Here is a 21,028-nt window from a genome sequence, read left to right as displayed (position 1 = left end):
CCAGATCATGGAATGCCTTGAATACCATTCTGAAAAGAATGAACTTTACCCCACCAGGAAAAAGTCAGTAAAGGATTTTTAAGCCAATAATATATGTGATCAGATTTACATTTTAGAAGGATCAATATAGTAAATAAACTAGACTTGGAGTAAGGAAATTGATAAGAAAGAAACTGCAGTAGTCAAGATGAGAGATGAAGGCATACAGAAAGAAGTAGAAGTGAGAATAATAAAGGCAGAACATATTAAAGTGAGATTTAGGAGACGGACTCAACAGAATTTAGGAAGTGACTGGATGTGAGAGTAAGGAAAAGGAAGAGAGAGAGATCCACCACTTCTGAGTTAGGAATTTGGGAATAGAGAGTAGACGATGCTTTCATGTTGAGCTGAGAGAAAGGGAAAGACTGCAGCTACAGGGGAATGCAAGGTCAAGGGAAGGAATTTTGAATGGCAGATACTTGAGCATCTTTAAGAACTGAAAAGAAGGGACAGAACAGGCAGAAAAACTGAAGATACAGAAGAAAAAGAGGTTACTTACTGACAGATCAAGGCCCCTGAGGTGATGGGAGAAAAAGAATACTAGAGTACAGCTGCAAAAATTATTTCTAAACAAGAGGAATACTCCCTCAAAAACTAGAAAATGATCAAAGACAGTTGTAAGAATTGATAAGTAATATCTACAGTCCACAACCCTAGTCTAAACCACTATTATAGGAAACCAAAAATCTGTGGAACTACCAGTTTACTTAGTTGTATGATTTTTCTAGCAAGGTCAGCTGTCTGGGTCTAAAATTAAATGACTGGTATTGGGGCCGGCCCTGTGGCACAGCAGGTGAGTTTGGTGTGCTCTGCTTTGGCGGCCCAGGTTCACGGGTTCGGATCCCAGGTGAGAACCTACACCACTCGTCAGTCATGCTGAGACAGCGACCCACATACAATACAGAGGAAGACTAACAAAGATATTAGCTCAGGGCTAATCTTCCTCAAGCAAAAAAAGAGAAAGATCGGCAATGGATATTAGGCCAAGGGTGAATCTTCCTCACCAAAAAGAAAGACTGGTATTAAAAGTAGAATGGGCATAGTACAAGAAGGTGCGGCTAGGAAGTGCTAATGCACAAGGAAAAATGCTAAGGGGTTAAAGGATTAGCGATCTTAACATCAGAAGCAAAACACACTAATGAGAATGAAAATAAGAGAATATGAAGAATAATCATATAAAAAAGATGATATGATAGGATATTAAAGCTACTATTTCAGAGCTAGAGGAGCAATGTCTAAAATTACAGCCACAGAAGTCAGTTGCTGATGCGAAGTAAAGAAATTAAATCCCTGGAGATCTCGTTCAGATGGTGGTATAAGCAGACTGAAAACTGAAAACTGGATAAAAAGAAGCCCCACAATAAGGAACAGTCCTGACTGAGGTGGAAGAGGGAGAAATTCCTTCTGGAGAGAAAGAAGCCACCTTCGCGAGCTGCGGACCTTCACAGCTGGCCAGGCAGGAGCCACCCTAAGGTATGCAGCCCTCCCTGGAGAACTGGGGACCTTAGGAGGGGGACATTACCACTATAAGCATCCTTCAGACTCAGCACAAATGAGATGAGTGTCCTAATATTTGGCTTCCCTGGCTATTAACTGCAACAGGGATAACCCCAGAAAAGCTATCAGACGAAAGTTGAAAATACCCAGCTCCTAAAGGGCCCATGCACAAATTCACCCATCTCAGAGAGCAACCTAAAATCACCAGAAAGAAGGTTCTTTTCCTCTGGTGAAAAGAGACTCACCTGGTAGGTTCTGGGTGCATCTCAGTGAGAGGTGAGACCTCTTCAGAGACTGAGACACTGGTGGCGGCCATTGTTGTGACCTAGTACTGGCAGACACAATTGAAGTTCTTCCCCTAGCCTGAGAGCCCAGGGGTCTCCACACCCACTAGAGTGAAGATTTAATCCAGTTTAGCCAGGGTAGCCAGCGCCCTAGGGACCAGCCACACCAAACAGCAAGCCCTCAGGCTACTTGTTGGCCTGCCAAGACTGGGTGCATTGATGTTTTGCAGGCAGGCGAGTGTGTCTGCCTCTGTGGGGCAGGGCCTGTGTGAGGACTAGGTGAACTGTGTGGGGCATTGGTGGAGAGGTGGGGGCCTCTGCAGTGGGGCAACTGGGTATACTCCAGGGGGTTGGGAAGCGTGAATAGACCAGGGCTGTGTTGACAGTGTGTGTGGACCTGTGGGGGTGGGACTTATCAGTAGTAGAAGACCTGTGCTTCATAAATAGCCACAAAGAGGATCAGGGCACCACCTTCCAAAGCCTGAAACAACTGGGTGCTCCCATGCCTAGGGTCAGCCTCAGTCAGCTGCAATCCTAAGAGAGCTGACAACAGCCTTGCAGGCCTGAGGCCTACAGCAATTGTAAACCCCTGAGCCTAGCAACGAGCAACACTGGGTACTTATTCAATTATCAGGAAAACTGCCACAGGAGTGGGCTGTTAGACCTTGTAGCCAATGGTGCTGGGGTTCCCCAAACCCAATATACAAACAGCTGGCCAGGGAGGGAAAGACTAGACTTCCTGGGTACCTGCAGTAAGAGCAACCCTGCCACAGCAGAAGGACACAAGTAGCCCACACAGGGGTCACTCCTGGATCATTTGAACTGGTGACAAGAGGGAAGCACACTGCTGGGCCTCAAAAGGCATCTCTTACATAAGGTCACTTCTCCAAGATCAGGAGACATGGCTAACTCACCTAATAGACAGATATAAGCAAAGAGAAAGAGGCATAATGAGGAGGCAAAGGGATACATTTCAAGCAAGGGAACAGGACAAAACCCCAGAAAAAGAACTACATGAAATAGAAATAAGTGACTTACCTGACAAAGAGTTCAAACAAAAACTCATAAGGATACTCACTGATATTGGGAGAAGACTGGATGAACACAGTGAGAACAAAGAATTGGAAAATATAAAAAAGAACCAATGAGAAATGAATAATACAATATTGGAAATGAAAAATTCACTAGAGGGACTCAATAGGAGAGTAGATGATACAGAAGAATGGATCAGTGAGCTGAAAGAAAGGCTAGAGGAAATCACCCAAGGTGAACAGATAAAAGAAAAAAGAATTAGACAGAATGAGAACAGTCTAAGGGAAATCTGGGACAATATCAAGTGCACTAACATTCGTATTATAGGTGTCCCAGAAGGAGAAGAGAGAGACAAAGGACAGAGAATCCATTTGAAGAAATAATAGCTGAAAACTTTCCTAACCTAAGGAAGGAAACAGACATCCAAGTAGAGGAAGCACAGAGAGCACCAAACAAGATGAACACCAAAATGCCCACACAGAGACACATTATAATTGAAACATCCAAAATTAAAGATAAAGAGAGAATCCTAAGAGCGGCAAGAGAAAGGCAACAAGTGACATACAAAGGAAAGCACATAAGGCTATCGGTGGACTTCTCAGCCAAAACCCGACAGGCTAGAAGAGAGTGGCACAACATATTTAAAGTGCCAAAAGGAAAAAACCTACAGCCAAGAATACTTTATCCAGCAAGGTTATCATTCAAAATGGAAGGAGAGATAAAGAGCTTCCCAGAGAAGCAAAAATTAAAGTTTATCACCAAGAAACCAGTTATACAAGAAATGCTAAAGGGACTTATTTAAGTGGGAAAGAGAAGACCACAAATAGGAATAAGAAAATTACCTAAAAAAAACAAGCAATAAAGTCCCTGGTAAAGGCAAAAATAAAGTAAAGGTAGCAGATCAACCACCTATGAAGATAATATGAAGGTTAAAAGACAAAAGTACTAAAACTACCTGTTTCAATGATAAAAGGGTAATGGATAGACACACACAAAACAAGAGATCAGATATGATTTCAAAAAGATACAATGTGGAGCCAGCCCCAGGGTTTTGCTGGTTCGGATCCTGGGCACAGACATGGCACCATTCATCAGGTCACATTGAGGCAGCATCCCACATAGCACAACCAGAAGGACCTACAAGTAGAATATACAACTATGTACTGGGGAGCTTTGGGGAAAAAGAAAAAAAAAAAGAAAATTGGCAACAGATGTTAGCTCAGGTGCCAATCTTTGAAAAATAAAATAAAATGTGGGAAGAGGGTAGTAAAACAGTAGAGCTTTTAGAAAGAGGTCAAGCTAAAGAGACTATCAACTCAATATAGGTTGCTAGATATATAGAATATTATATAGGAACCTCACGGTAACCACAAACCAGAAACCTATGATAAGTAAACTAATGAGTAAGAGGAAAGAAATCAAACATATTACTAAAGAAAGCCATCAAACCACAAAGGAAGAGAGCAAGAGAAGAATAAAGGTTCAGAGAAGAACTACTAAAACATGCAAAAAAAGTAACAAAATGGCAATAAATACATTTTTGTCAATGGCTACTTTAAATGTCAGTGGACTAAACGCTCCAATCAAAAGGCATAGGGTGGCCAATTGGATAAAAAAAATAAGACCCATATATATGCTGCATACAAGAGACACACTTCAGACCTAAAGACACTCACAAACTGAAAGTGAAAGGATGGAAAAAGATACCCCATGCAAATGGCAAAGAACAGAAAGCAGGGGTTACAATACTTGTATCAGACAAAATAGACTTTAAAACAAAAACTGTAACAAGAGACAAAAAAGGGCACTACAGAATGATAAAGGGAACGATCCAACAAGAGGATATAACACTTATAAGTATCTATGCACCCAAAATTGGAGCACCTAAATATATAAAGCAATTATTAACAGACGTAAAAGGAGAAATAGTAACACAATAATAATAGGGGACTTTAATGCACCTAAAGGAACTGGAAAAAAAAAGAACAAACAAAGCCCCAAATCAGCAGAAGGAAAGAAATAATAAAAATCAGAGCAGAAATAAACAAAATAGACACTAAAAAAAAAAAAGAAAAATTAATGAAACCAAACACTGGTTCTTTGAAAACATAAAGAAAATTGGCAAACCTTTGGCTAGACTCACCAAGAAAAAAAGAGAGAAGGCTCAAACAAATAAAATCAGAATGAAAGAGGGGAAATAAGAATGGATACCTCAGAAATACAAAAGATTAAAGAGAATACTATGAAAAGCTATATGCCAACAAATTTGATAATCTAGAAAAAATGGATAAATACTTAGAACCAGACAACCTTCCAAAACTGGATCAAGAAGATGTAGAGAATTTGAATAGACCAATCACCAGTAAAGAGATCGAAACAGTAATCAAAAACCTCCCAAAAAATAAAAGTCCAGGACCAGATGGCTTCCCTGGTGAATTCTACCAAACATTCAAAGAAGAGTTAATACCTATCCTTCTCAAATTCTTCCAAAAAACTGAAGAGGAAGGGAAGCTTCCTAACTCCTTCTACAAAGCCAACATTATCCTGATACCCAAACCAGACAAGGGCAACACAAAAAAAGAAAATAACAGGTCAGTATCACTGATGAACGATGATGCAAAAATCCTCAACAAAATACTAGCAAATAGAATACAACAACACATTAAAAAGATCATACATGATGATCAAGTGGGTTTTATTCCAGGGATGCAGGGATGGTTCAACATCCACAAATCAATCAACATGATACACCACATTAACAAAATGAAGAATAAAAATCACATGATCATCTCAATAGATACAGAGAAAGCATCTGACAAGATACAGCAACCATTTATGATAAAAACTCTAAATAAAATGGGTATAGAAGGAAAATACCTCAACATAAGAAAGGCTATATATGACAAACCCACAGCTAACATCATTCTCAGTGGACAAAAACTGAAAGCTATCCCTCTAAGAACAGGAACCAGACAAGGATGCCCACTTTCACCACTCTTATTTAACATAATATTGGAAGTCCTAACCAGTGCAATCAGGCAAGAAAAAGAAATAAGAGGGATCTAAATTGGAAAAGAAGAAGTGAAACTGTCACTATGTGCAGACAACATGATTTTATGTATAGAAAACCCTAAAGAAGACGCTAAAAAACTTTTAGAAATAATAAATGAATACAGTCAAGTCACAGGATACAAAATCAACATATAAAAATCAGCTGTGTTTCTACATACTAACAACAAAGTAGCAGAAAGAGAAATTAAGAATACAATCCCATTTACAACTGCAATAAAAAGAATAAAATGCCTGGGGATAAAAACTTAACCAAAGAGGTGAAAGATCTGTACACCAAAAACTATAAAACATTGTTTAAAGAAATTGAAGAAGACAGAAAGAAATGGAAAGATATTCTGTGCTCTTGGATTGGAAGAATTAACATAGTTAAAATGTCCATACTTCCTAAAGAAATCTATAGATTCAATGCAATCCCGATCGAAGTCCCAACAACATTTTTCACAGAAATACAACAAAGAATCCTAAAATTTATATGGAACAAGAAAAGATTCCAAATAGCCAAAGGAATCCTGAGGAAAAAGAACAAAGCTGGAGGCGTCATACTCCCTGATTTCAAAATATACTACAAATCTATAGTAACCAAAACAGTACGGTACTGGCACAAAAACAGACACACAGATCAATGGGACAGAATTGAGAGCCCAGAAATAAACCCACACATATATGGACAGCTAATTTTCGGCAAGAGAGCCAAGAGCATACAATGGAGAAAGGAGAGTCTCTTAATAAATGGTGTTGGGAAAAGTGGACAGCCACATGTAAAAGAATGAAAGTAGACCATTACCTTACACCATCCACAAAAATCAACTCAAAATGGATTAAAGACTTGAATGTAAGACCTGAAACCATGAAACTTCTAGAAGAAAACATAGGCAGTATGTTCTTTGACATCAGTCTTAGAAGCATATTTTCAAGTACCATGTGTGACTGGGCAAGGGAAACAAAAGAAAAAAGAAACAAATGGCACTACGTCAAACTAAAAAGCTTCTGCACAGCAAAGGAAACCATCAACAAAATGAAAAAGACAGCCTAACAATTGGAAGAAGATATTTGCAAACCATATATCAGATAAGGGGTTAATATCCAAAATACATAAAGAACACATACATCTCAACAACAAAAAAACCATCAACCCAATTAACAAATGGGCAAACAATCTGAACAGAGATTTCTCCAAAGAAGATATACAGATGGCCAATAGGCCCATGAAAAGATGTTCAACATCATTAACTATCAGGGAAATGCAAATCAAAACTACAATGAGATATCACCTCACTCTGGTCAGAATAGCTATAATTAACAAGACAGGAAATAAGTGTTGAAGAGGACGTGGAGAGAAGGGAACCCTTGTAAACTGCTGGTGGGAGTGTAAACTGGTGCAGCCACTGTGAAAAACAGTATGGAGTTTCCTCAGAAAATTAAGAATAGATCTACCATATGATCCAGCTATTCCACTGCTGGATATTTATTCAAAGAACTAGAAAACACTAATGCATAAAGATACACGCACCCCTATGTTCACTGCAGCATTATACACAATAGCCAAGACTTGGAAGCAACCTAGGTGCCCACCAAGGGACGAATGGATAAAGAAGATGTGGTATATACATAATGGACTACTACTCAGTCATAAGAAATGATGAAGTCCCGCCATTTATGAAAACACAGATGGACGTTGAGGGTATTATGCTAAGTGAAGTAAGTCAGAGAGAGAAAGTCAAATACCATATGATCTCACTCATAAGTAGAAGATAAAAACAACGACAAACAAACACATAGCAACAGAGACTGGATTGGTGGTTACCAGAGGGGAGGGGGGAGGGTGAAAGGGTGATTAAGCACACTGGTGTGGTGATGGATTTTAATTAGTCTTTGGGTGGTGAACATGATGTAATCTACACAGAATTTGAAATATATTACAATGTACATCTGAAAGTTATATAATGTTATAATTCAATGTTACTGCAATAAAATAAGTTTAAAAAGAAATTAAATCCTTGAAGTTGAAGAGGCCAAGGAATTATGAGGCTCGATAGCTCAAATGGCAATCAAAGTCACCCAAGATGAACTGGCATGTATACACTGTAAAAACATTTACTACCTGGAAAGATACATACACTTTCATGAAAATGTTTCAGTCAACTTACCCGTAATGATTCCATGTAAGATTTATGACAATCTATATGTAATGTGTGGCCACAGGTCTGCACATAAACACCTCCTTCCCAGCCAATTGATACTGCCAAGAGACAAGAACTCTTAAAAAAAAAAAAAGACAAAATACAATTAATTTTAAAGACGTATAAACAAATTTAAATATATTCACATAAAGTTCTACATGATCTCAAATTGTTATACTAATGTGGAGTTCGTATTTTTGTGATATAAAGTAACACCTAACTAGACAGCTCTAAGGCACTATCTTTAAACTTGGAACACCATGAATTTTTAGTTTCCAAACATCTATGCTCATAATGACAGAGAATAATCATGAATTAGCCTCTCTGAGCCATTAAATATAAGCTTTCGAAATCATACTGTAATTCAGTGTGAACTATACTGCTATTGTTTTACCTGTCCTTTGTGGTACTTAATCTCTCTGTGACATCTGACATGAAGAACTTCCTTCGTAAAGTGACTACTTCCCTCCGGCTTCCATTTGGTGTTGGCCTCCTTCTAAGACTCTTCTTCTTTGCCTGCCCCTTCAAGGTTTATATCCCTCAAGGTTCTGTTCTTAGTGCTACTCCCTTCTCATTAATAGTATCCTCCTGAGTGATTTAATCAGCAATTTTCAACTACCTTCCAAGCCCAGATCTCTTGCCTGAGTGCAAGATACAAACACTGAGCCGCCAACCAGAAATCTCCAGTTTGATGTCCCTCAGATAACATAAAATCAATGTATCAAATACTTGTCATTTTCTCCATGAATCTTTCTTTTCCCCTTGGTTTAAAAACTCCAAAATCTATTTAGTCCCCAAATAAGAAAATTAACAGTTACTCTACATCATACCATTTTCTTCACACCACAGTATTAGTTCCCAAACCATATGGATTCTATCTCCTAATTAACCCATGATTTTGGCCTCTCCTCTTCATTCCCACTATAACATTCAAGTCTGTATCATTTGCTGTGGGGGTTCTTAAAGTTTCTTAACTGGTCTCCTTGACTCCAGTTTCTTCTCTTCATGATGCATCCTCCAAATGTCTTTCTAAAGTACAAATTCGGTCATAAGAATAACCAAAAAATTGTCTTAACATTTATAAGGTTTTAATATAATATACAATAAAGAAGGGACCTAGATTATATAAGCAAACTACATATCCTTTTCAAATTTGTTTTATAAGTGAATTATTTTCATTTCTTCTTTCTCTTAAATCTCTAGCTTCTCTGCTAATTCCTTCCTTTCAACCTAGAAACAGGCTTAGATTTTTCCTCCTAAAATAATTTTCCTTCAATTTTCACTTGGCCTCTGTCAAACAGCAACTGGTCTGAACTTGAGTTCATCCTGTAGAGTCTGCAGTAAACAGATGGCCAAGCCAGAGCAGTATCAGGCACCAGGTCTAACATGAGTGACAGCATATAACGAAAGACTTGAGAGCCATCAAAACTGAGTAAATCTTTAAATTTTATTTTTAATTGGAAAGAAATTTATACATTATAATGTAAGATGACCAAATCATCTTTAAACAATAGTAAACAAAGTTCCAATATTAAATCAAGACTCTTCATGAGCATTTGAAAGCATGTGAAAATAATACACAGCACACTTGCCAGCCGATTTAAAGATGTGCAGCAGCACAGATCAAATACTCACAGCAGGCAAGCTGGCTTTTACTGCTGCAAATCAGAAAAACAACAGGAGGCCTGCTCATCTCTGTTTTACATTTTGGAGCTGCTTGAAGCAGAAGCTGATTTTGGTGTTAGATCATTTTAGAATGGCTGGTAGTCTGTTAAAAAACAAGCTGCTCTCTTTGGCAATGTATTATAAAAATGTAATTAATCTTTCTTTCTAATAAAAGCAGTTAGCTCTTAAAACTGAAAATAGTAAGTCATTTGTCTATATAACTGTTAGATGTCTTATTTGAATCTGCTAGATTCAAAAAGAGCAGGAAAACATTCCCCAGTATGACACTATTATTTTAGGAAGACTTCAAAGATGTACCACCACTGTGCTAAGTGGTTAACATTGAATCTTCGCAACCTCAATATTTATTAAAACCCCTTACAGTAAGTGGTGCTAGCCCTTTTTACAAAAAAGGAATGGAAAGTCTACCAAGATCACTCAGTTATAAGCGGTACAGTCCAAGTTCAAACCTAAGTCTATCTGACTGCAAAGCTCTGGTTCCCTCCCTACTGTGTCATCTTTCTCATACATAGCACTTCCAGTTTCAATAGTAAACGTACTGTCTTCCATGACTAAATTCTGTATGTCAACTCTGTAAAATGCATTCATTTGATCTGAAAAGAGCAGAATCTACACAGACTAATTCTATAATCAGTATCAGTGCCCACTGATAGTAACTCTTCTGCCTATACAGTCTACATGGCTACAAAACTCTGGTACTTTATGCTAGAGTAATTCAGTAAGAAATCCAGTAAGCATCTATAACACACATAGCATGTAGTAGTCCCTGAGGAGATTGTAAAACAAGTGTAAGAAACAGCCCTAGACCTCCAGAGGCATACAGTCCAGGGAGCATACCACATATACATAAAACAACCATTAGGAGGAGAAAGATCCAAGATGGCGCCGTGAGTACTCCTCTTTGTCTCTCGCCCTTCGAGTCTACAATTATTTGGACACTTATCGCTTGACAAAGGATATCCAGACAGCATCTCAGGACGTCTGAGACACCCACGCGACTATACATCGGAAGGCGGACGGACTTTCCTCCGGGAGGATGTGGAAATAGGTGAAAACTCTCCGACCCCGACGGGCAGCCTAATACCCGCAAGCGGCTTTCTTCCAACGGACGCCCCCAGAGGATCCACACACATCTAGGGCAGGAGCGAGAACACAACAGAGGAGCAACGGTGGAAACAGGTGACCAGAACCCTACCTAAACCCCCCGCAATTAGTCCTAAATGCAGAGGGAAACTTTGGAGTTGCACACCTGAGCCCGCGGGGAGAGTCTCTCACCGCCATTGGCGGGGAGACCCAGCCTGGTGCTCGGGGCGCCCGGAGGGTCCCAGAGAGAGTCACGGAGGGTACGGAGGTCTCCCAGCTGCCGTTGCCTGCCCCGTGGGACTAGGGATTGCCGGAGATCTCGGAGAGGACCGGGGCGGGGGGAACTTTCAAAGGCCGGTTCTGCGACCCGGAGGGGAAGCGCCGGAGTTCCGCCAGGCAGCAGACAAAACTCTCTGTCTGCCATTAGCAGAGGGGCCACGCCCAGCATTCAGGGCTCCCGGGAGAGGCCCGGAGAGAAGCCCAGAGGGCGGGGCGACCCCCAGCTGCCGTTGCCCGCCCCGTGAGACTAGGGATTGCCGGAGATCTCGGAGAGGACTGGGGCTGGAGAGAGTTCCAGAGACCCAGCTTAGTAGCCTAGGGGGAAACCCTACAGGCTCACAGCAGCCTTAGGGAAAGCCTCTGCACAGCACCAGTATAAGGCACCCAGCCGCCAGCCACAAGGCTGGAAGACCCCAGGGCAAAAGCAGCATAGCTAGGTGTACTAACCACAGACTGTAGAAGATGCCAATAGCTCTCCTGCGACCCATAGAGGACAAGTGAGATTTGGTGGGTGCCGACAGCAACGGAGCGACAAATATAAGTGATCCCACCCCTGGCCGCTGGAAAAGCCCATAACACCGTTGCAGACCCCAAGGACAGAGCACATCTAGGTGGGCTGCAACAGTAGGCACCTGCAGCCTGAAGCCCCCCTGTGACGGCCCCCACGGCAGAGGAGGGAATCCAAAGGGCCACTGTGGCTACGAAGAGGGGCCCAGGCCCAGTTAGCAACTACGGACAGGGTTCCTGGTTGGTGAAGTATAAACAGCTGCTCCCCCCACCGCAGCAGCTGAAACAAGTGAAAGGAGCAACTAAACTCTATCTCCATGCGGAGGCACAAATCAACAACATCAAGCAATATGAAAAAATACATTAAATCTCCAGAACAGAAAGAAAGTAACAAATACACAGAAAACAATCCCAAAGAAAATGAGATATATAACCTAAATGATGATGACTTCAAAACAGCCATCATTAAGATTCTCAATGAGTTAAGAGAGAATTCTGACCGACAACTCAACGAGTTCAGGAGCTATGTCACAAAAGAGTTTGATACGATAAAGAAGAACCAAACAGAAATATTGGAAATGAAGAACACAATACAGGAGATTAAGAAAAATCTAGATGCTCTGAACAGTAGGGCCGATAATATGGAGGAAAGAATTAGCAATTTGGAAGATGGCAATATAGAATTGTTGCAGGCAGAGGAGGAGAGAGAAGCAAGACTTAAAAGAAATGAAGAAACTCTCCGAGAATTATCAGACACAATTAGGAGATGCAACGTAAGGATTATAGGTATACCAGAGGGAGAAGAGAAGGAGAAAGGGGCAGAAAACCTATTCAAAGAAATAATGGCTGAGAACTTCCCAAATCTGGTGAGGGAGATGGATCTTCAGGTGACAGAAGCCAATAGATCTCCAAACTTTATCAATGCAAGAAGACCAACTCCACGGCATATAGTAGTGAAGCTAGCAAAAGTCAACGACAAGGAGAAAATATTAAGGACAGCCAGGCAAAAGAAACTAACCTACAAAGGAACCCCCATCAGGCTATCAGCAGATTTCTCAGCAGAAACTTTACAGGCTAGAAGAGAGTGGAATGATATATTCAAAACTCTGAAGGACAAAAATCTACAGCTGAGAATACTCTACCCAGCGAAAATATCCTTCAAATACGATGGAGAAATAAAAACTTTCCCAGATAAACAAAAATTAAGGGAGTTCATTGCCACAAAACCTCCTCTTCAGGAAATCCTCAGGAAAACCCTCATTCCTGAAAAATCCAAAAAAGGAAAGGGGCTACAAAACCAAGAGCAGAGGAGATAAGTAGAAGGACAACAACAGAGAGTAGCAGCTCTACATCAGAACAGATTAAACCATGGGACGAGGAACAAAGGAAACTGAAGAAAACCGGAAAACAAGACACAAAATGGTAGTGGTAGGCCCCCACGTCTCAATAATCACTCTAAATGTAAATGGATTGAACTCCCCAATCAAAAGACACAGAGTGGCAGGATGGATCAAAGAACAAGATCCAACAATATGCTGCCTCCAGGAAACACACCTCAGCCCCAAAGACAAACACAGACTCAGAGTGAAGGGATGGAGAACAATACTCCAAGCTAATAATGAACAAAAGAAAGCAGGTGTCGCTATACTAATATCAGACAAGGTAGATTTCAAAGCAAAACAGATAAAGAAAGATAAAGAGGGACAGTATATAATGATAAAAGGGACTCTCCACCAAGAAGACATAACACTTATAAATATATACGCACCCAACACAGGAGCACCAAAATTTGTAAAGCAACTCTTAACAGAACTAAAAGAAGACATCAACAACAATACAATAATAGTAGGGGACTTCAACACACCATTAACACCAATGGACAGAACATCCAGACAGAAAATCAACAAGGAAATAATAGAATTAAATGAAAAATTAGACCAGATGGACTTAATAGATATATATAGAACACTTCATCCAAAAACAGCAGGTTACACATTCTTCTCAAGTGCACATGGGACATTCTCAAGGATTGACCATATTTTGGGAACCAAAGCAAACATCAATAAATACAAGAGAGTTGAAATAATATCAAGCATCTTTTCTGATCATAACGCTATTAAACTAGAAATCAACTACAAGAAAAAAGCAGAGAAAGGTGCAAAAATGTGGAGACTAAACAACATGCTTCTCAACAAACAATGGATCATTGAAGAAATTAAAGAAGAAATCAAATATTATCTGGAGACAAATGAAAATGAGAACACGACATACCAAATCATTTGGGATGCAGCAAAAGCAGTCCTAAGAGGGAAATTCATTGCAATACAGGCTCACCTCACTAAACAAGAAAAAGCTCACGTAAGCAACCTCAAACGACACCTAACAGAACTAGAAAAAGAAGAACAAACAAAGCCCAGAGTCAGTAGAAGGAGGGAAATAATAAAAATAAGAGCAGAAATAAACGATATTGAAACAAAAAAGACAATAGAAAGGATCAATGAAACAAAGAGTTGGTTCTTCAAAAGAATTAACAAAATTGACAAACCCCTAGCCAGACTCACCAAGAAAAGAAGAGAGAAATCGCAAATTAATAAAATCAGGAATGACAGAGGAGAAATCACAACAGATACCAATGAAATACAAGAGATCATAAGAGAATACTATGAAAAACTATATGCCAACAAATTGAACAACCTGGAAGAAATGGACAAATTCCTAGAGTCCTACAATCTCCTCAAACTGAATCAGGAAGAAATGGAGAATCTGAATAGGCCAATCACAAGTAAGGAAATAGAAATGGTAATCAAAAACCTCCCCAAAAATAAGAGTCCAGGACCAGACGGCTTCTCTGGAGAATTCTACCAAACATTCAAAGAAGACAATACCTATACTTCTCAAACTGTTCCAGAAAATTGAGAAAGATGGAGTACTCCCTAACACATTCTATGAAGCCAACATCACTCTGATCCCCAAACCTGACAAGGACAACACAAAGAAGGAGAACTACAGGCCGATATCACTGATGAACATAGATGCAAAAATCCTCAACAAAATTTTGGCAAACCAAATACAGCAATACATGAGAAAGATTATACACCATGATCAAGTGGGATTTATACCAGGGACACAGGGATGGTTCAACATCCGCAGGTCAATCAACGTGATACACTACATCAACAAAATGAAAAACAAAAACCACATGATCATCTCAATAGATGCAGAGAAAGCATTCGACAAGATCCAACACCCATTTATGATAAAAACCCTCAGTAAAATGGGTATAGAAGGAAAGTACCTCAGCATAATAAAGGCCATATATGATAGACCCACAGCCAACATCATACTCAATGGACAAAAGCTGAAAGCCATCCCTCTGAGGACAGGAACAAGACAAGGGTGCCCACTTTCACCACTCCTATTCAACATAGTACTGGAGGTGCTGGCCAGAGCAATTCGGCAGGAAAAAGAAATAAAAGGAATCCAAATAGGTAACGAAGAAGTAAAACTCTCGTTGTTTGCAGACGACATGATCTTATACATAGAAAACCCCAAAGAATCCACAGAAAAACTATTAGAAATAATCAACAACTACAGCAAAGTAGCAGGGTATAAAATTAACGTGCATAAATCAGTAGCATTTCTATACACTAACAATAAACTAACAGAAAAAGAACTCAAGAACTCTATTCCATTCACAATCGCAACGAAAAGAATAAAATACCTTGGGATAAACTTAACCAAGGAAGTGAAGGATCTATACAATGAAAACTACAAGACTTTCTTGAAAGAAATAGGCGATGACATAAAGAGATGGAAAAACATTCCTTGCACATGGATTGGAAGAATAAACATAGTTAAAATGTCCATACTACCTAAAGCAATCTACAGATTCAATGCTATCCCAATCAGAATCCCAAGAACATTCTTCACAGAAATTGAACAAACAATCCTAAAATTCATATGGGGGAACAAAAGACCGCGAATTGCTAAAGCAATCCTGAGCAAGAAAAACAAAGCCGGCGGAATCACAATCCCCAATTTCAAAACATACTACAAAGCTACAGTGATCAAAACAGCATGGTACTGGTACAAAAACAGGTCCACAGATCAATGGAACAGAATTGAAAGCCCAGAGATAAAACCACACATCTATGGACAGCTAATCTTCGACAAAGGAGCAGAGGGCCTACAATGGAGAAAAGAAAGTCTCTTCAACAAATGGTGCTGGGAAAACTGGACAGCCACATGCAAAAGACTGAAAATCGACCATTCTTTTTCACCACACACCAAAATAAACTCAAAATGGATCAAAGACCTAAAGATTAGGCCTGAGACAATAAGTCTTTTGGAAGAGAATATAGGCAGTACACTCTTTGACATCAGTTTCAAAAGAATCTTTTCGGACACTGTAACTCCTCAGTTGAGGGAAACAATAGAAAGAATAAACAAATGGGACTTCATCAGACTAAAGAGCTTCTTCAAGGCAAGGGAAAACAGGATTGAAACAAAAAAACAGCTCACTAATTGGGAAAAAATATTTACAAGCCACTTATCCGACAAAGGGTTAATCTCCATAATATACAAAGAACTCACACTGCTTAACAACAAAAAAACAAACAACCCGATCAAAAAATGGGCAGAGGACATGAACAGACATTTCTCAAAAGAAGATATGAATATGGCCAATAGACACATGAAAAGATGTTCATCATCGCTAATCATCAGGGAAATGCAAATCAAAACTACACTAAGATATCACCTTACCCCCGTTAGACTGGCAAAAACATCCAAAACCAAGAACGACAAATGTTGGAGAGGTTGTGGAGAAAGAGGAACCCTCATACACTGTTGGTGGGAATGCAAACTGGTACAGCCACTATGGAAAACAGTATGGAGATTTCTCAAAAAGTTAAAAATAGAAATACCCTATGACCCAGCCATCCCATTACTGGGTATCTATCCTAAGAACCTGATATCAGATATCTCAAGAGTCCATTGCACCCCTATGTTCATCGCAGCATTATTTACAATAGCCAAGACGTGGAACCAGCCTACATGCCCAGAAACTGATGATTGGATAAAGAAGATGTGGTATATATACACAATGGAATACTACTCAGCCATAAGAAAAGACGAAATTGGCCCATTCACAACAACGTGGATGGACCTCGAGGGCATTATGTTAAGCGAAATAAGTCAGTCAGAGAAAGACGAACTCTATATGACTCCACTCATAGGTGGAAATTAGTATATTGAGAAGGAGATCTGATCGGTGGTTACCAGGGAAAAGGGGGGGTGGGGGGAGGGTACGGAGGGGGAAGTGGTGTAGTGTACCCACAACATGACTAACAAAAATGTACAACTGAAATCTCACAAGGTTGTAATCTATCATAACATTAATAAAAAAAAAAACAAAAAAACAACCATTATGAAAGTACAGTCATGTTTTGGTCCACAATGGTCCGCATACATGACAGTGCTCCCATAAGATTAGTCCCACATAGCCTAGGTGTGTAGGCTATGCCATCTAGGTTTGTATAAGTAGTGCAGGGGAGGAAGAAATTTTCCTCTACCCTTCTAGGTTCTTCTGGCAGGTCTAAGAATTAAATTGACATGAAACAGACTAACAAGAAGAAAAACAAAAGTTTAATAACATGTATACAGAGGAGAAACCCAGGAAAACCGAGTAACTCATCAAAATGGGCAAAGCCCTCATCTTAAATACCATCCTCAGCTAAAGACAAAAGATGTTGGGGGTGGGGAGAGTCAGGGACTTCAAAGGGAAGGAAGGCAATTCACAGGTAGGTGAAAAGGAGCAAATGTTTGGAAAACAAGTGGTTTTTTGGAGACACAGAAACAGAAGAACACAGAGGGGAGCCCAACAAACAGATTTTTCTAGTTCCTTCCTGTCTACCACCTACTTCGTGTTATGCCAAGGTGATAGCTTGCTTCCAGAGACAAGGTTTTTTTTAATCTAAATTCTTTTAGCCAATTAAACGGGAGGTAACAAGAAAAACTTTGAGTCTTTTGTTTCTTAAAAATAATCAGCCTGAAACGTCCTCATGTTAAAGAGATACATTTTAGGTGGCAAATATTGTTCCTCTTCAGTACACTCTATGATGTTCACTTTATGTTGCATTTCTCAGAATATATCCTCATCAAGTGACACATGACTGTACACAAAAGTATTAATGTAGAAATAAAATCTCACAATCACTAACAAAAACACAACAGAGATTCAGTCCAGTTTAGAGCCTTTTTACAAAGAAGATTTTTTTTCTAGAAATGAAATATTATTCTGACTGCAAGAAAGAGATACCTCACTGTTTCTCTCCTTTATTAGATCTCACCTTCCCTCAAAATTATTTTGCTCTTAAGTCTGAGTTATATTTTGATTAAGTTATTTTTCTTTTCTATTTGGCTTTGAGATTCATCTTTTTGATCAATCATTTACTCTAAAGTGATTCAAAATGATAAAATTAAAAGGATTATGGCAAGAAAAAATTCTAAGTAAAAGTAATAAGCGAGTTTCTGCAAAAGCAGAACTTAGCACATAATTTAATGATTTTCTTCAAAATGAAAATACTTATTGGTACGTAATTAATAAAGTAATATATATATATGCTGCAAAAAATTTGAACAATAAAGAATAAAGAAAAAAGTGTGAAAGTGTATATGTGCATACATATGTACATGTATACACACACACACACAGGCTTCTTTCTCCAAATAATTATAATTTCATTGTAAAGCCTCTGAAAATATATGGAAGCATAGTTCTCATCATCTAACCCAAATTGGCTAATAAGGCCTAACCTGAGCCCTCCTAAATGGGCTAGTTTAAATATTAAAAACACCAATTTACATTTACACTGACCTTTATTATATACAAAGAGATCTAAAGAAATTTATAGCCTGGTGGGTTATTGCATGAAAGACCATTACAAGCCCTATTTTCCAGATGAGGAAATTGAGTCTTAGCTTATTTATTTGGCCAAGCTCATATTGCTAAGAAATGGCAGAATCAGGACCAAACCCCAGTTTTTCTGTTCTGGGATTCTTCCTACTCCACACAACACCCCCCTAACTAGAGCCATCAGATCCTCCAGAATCCTCAGTCCAGACCATTGAACTACACTCTACTCTGACTCTTATTACTAGGTCAGTTACTGTTTATTCTAATTAAATATTCTGTCTTCCACCTATCCCACTAGTTTCTTCCATTTAAACCAGTGCATTGTGGGCAAGCAAGAATTACATTTGGGAATCTGTCAAGAAAATCATCTCATATAGCTAACTAAAAATAATGCTTTATTTATTTTTTGAGAATTTTAAGTTATTAACATATGTTTACTTAATTCAAGATACAGTAGATCCAAACCCAACAGATCCCATTTGATAATCCACTCAGGAAACATTAAAAGCAGTACAGAAATTATACAAACAAGCTAATGCTGCTGCTACTAAATAAATAAAGTTGATCTTCCCAACACTTTTAACACTAGAGTGCTAGAGCTCCTAGATGCAAAGAGCTGGAAAAAAAAAATCTATCAAGTTCACAAGAAACCACGGAAGTCATAAATTAAATCTGCCCTTAATTTACACTTAAAAAGCATCATGAGATTTTATTGTATATCTTTAAAGACGTTAAAAAAGGAGGCAAAAATCTTCATAAAATATTCATGCCACATCTAAAAGTTTTTATAGAGTTAATACTTATTATTCCATTGAATTGAATTTGTATACCTCACGATATTCACCATTTAAAACAAAGGTATTACATTTATAACCTGAAATTTGTATTTATTAACAGATTTCCATTTATTTACTATCTACATATTAATTTTTTTCCTAATAGACTTGCAGATTCCAAATCAGAATGATATCTGGCAGGAAAAAAAATATATAAAGTAACACTCCAAAGGGAAATAATCCTCAGTTTTGCAGACAAAATTACTATTCAATAAAGAGTACTTACGTCCTTAAAATAACGCTGCAATAATGAAAGCCTCACGTCATGAACTGCTGCACATGTATCCCAAGGGTAAATCTGCTCTTCTTCAGTGATAGGCAACTTTTTTGGTTCAATGTTGTCACGGCACTGCCCCAAAACTACATTCACAACAGAGAGAAGGGCTCATTAAACCAACATATATATCCGATTCGCAAAGCTACATTAAGTTTTCCACTATTAGAATATTTTTAAAGACCTAAAAACTAAAACGGTATTCCAGTTTTCTCCTACAGAATAGATAAAGCTTCAAATACGCCAATATTTATTTTTTAAAAAAACACTAAAATATGACTATAAACTCATGGATGGATGTCGAATGATTTCCAAAATCTGTCCACTAAAAAAGCCTAGAAGGTATGACTCTCCAGTATCAATAAACTTTATTTCTAAATATATTATTTTTTACTTAAAGGAAACAGATACTTGGATAAAAAGCTGAGTCCAGGGTTGGAAAAAGTGCACGGTGAGCCTGGAACTGTGTGTAATAAAGAGCAAGGAGGTATTCAAACACTGAGGAAGCAGGTCATAAGGACCTAAAGGAGTTCCAGATAACACATTCATTCAAGCAATGAACATCACGTAAAAGAGTAAATTGTTAGAGTCTCAATGTATCATCCCAAAGGTTACCTACCACCTCAACCAAGCGATCAAACTTGGCTGGCATCACCAATAATGGGACAAGCTGTCTCTATGAGCCTCCTGATGTGATGCAATGCAAAGGAACATCATCTGTATAATGCCATTGACAAAAATGTTTAACTTGAATCTAATAATAAGGAAATAATCACACAAATCCAGAAAATGAGACATTCTACAGAAAAACTGAGCTGGACTCTTCAAAATTTTAAAAAGCAGCTGGAGAAACTGTTCTAGATTAAAGGAGACCAACAAGAAATGACTAAATGCAATACGTGATCTTTGGTTGCTTCTTAGATCAAGAAAAGAAAACACCTGCTTTAAAAAATACTGGGACAATTGGGAGAATTTGAACATAGAACATTAGATGCTTTTAATATTAAATTTCTTGGGTATGATAATTTACTGTGGCAATATAAAAGAATATCCTTGTTCTTAGGAGATACATTCTGAAGTATTTAGGGACAAAATGTCATGCTGTCTACAATTTTCTTCTGAAAAGTGTGTGTGTGTGTGTGTGTGTGTGTGTGTGTAGATGAGAGAGAGAAAAACAAACAGGGCAATTCATTAACAATAAGTGAGTGTAGGTGAAGAGCATTCAACTTTTCTGTATATATAAAACTTTTCAAAACGAAAAGCTAGGGGGAAAGGTATACAGCAAAAGGGGATAAAAACCTAAGATTTTATAACTGTAAAATATCAAAGCACAAAAAAGGGAG

The 21,028-nt window shown here is 38.6% G+C and overlaps 1 protein-coding gene across 8 annotated transcripts in view; it reads right to left on the bottom strand.

The window, feature by feature from the left end:
• The window catches only part of UBR3 (ubiquitin protein ligase E3 component n-recognin 3), a 229,243-nt gene that overhangs the window by 69,828 nt on the left and 138,387 nt on the right, over positions 1–21,028 (bottom strand). For all 8 annotated transcript variants that reach the window (XM_046658019.1, XM_046658018.1, XM_046658012.1 and 5 more), the window contains 2 exons: positions 19,638–19,771; positions 8,072–8,182 (listed from right to left, as the gene is read on the bottom strand). In XM_046658019.1, the coding sequence (XP_046513975.1) occupies positions 8,072–8,182; positions 19,638–19,771 (245 nt within the window). The remainder of the gene's footprint in view (positions 1–8,071; positions 8,183–19,637; positions 19,772–21,028) is intronic.

The sequence above is a fragment of the Equus quagga genome, chromosome 4 (genome assembly GCF_021613505.1).
Source record: "Equus quagga isolate Etosha38 chromosome 4, UCLA_HA_Equagga_1.0, whole genome shotgun sequence".
NCBI lineage: Eukaryota > Metazoa > Chordata > Mammalia > Perissodactyla > Equidae > Equus > Equus quagga.
The sequence above is the reverse complement of the archived record's forward strand: the minus strand, read 5'-3'. Positions and strand labels throughout refer to the sequence as shown.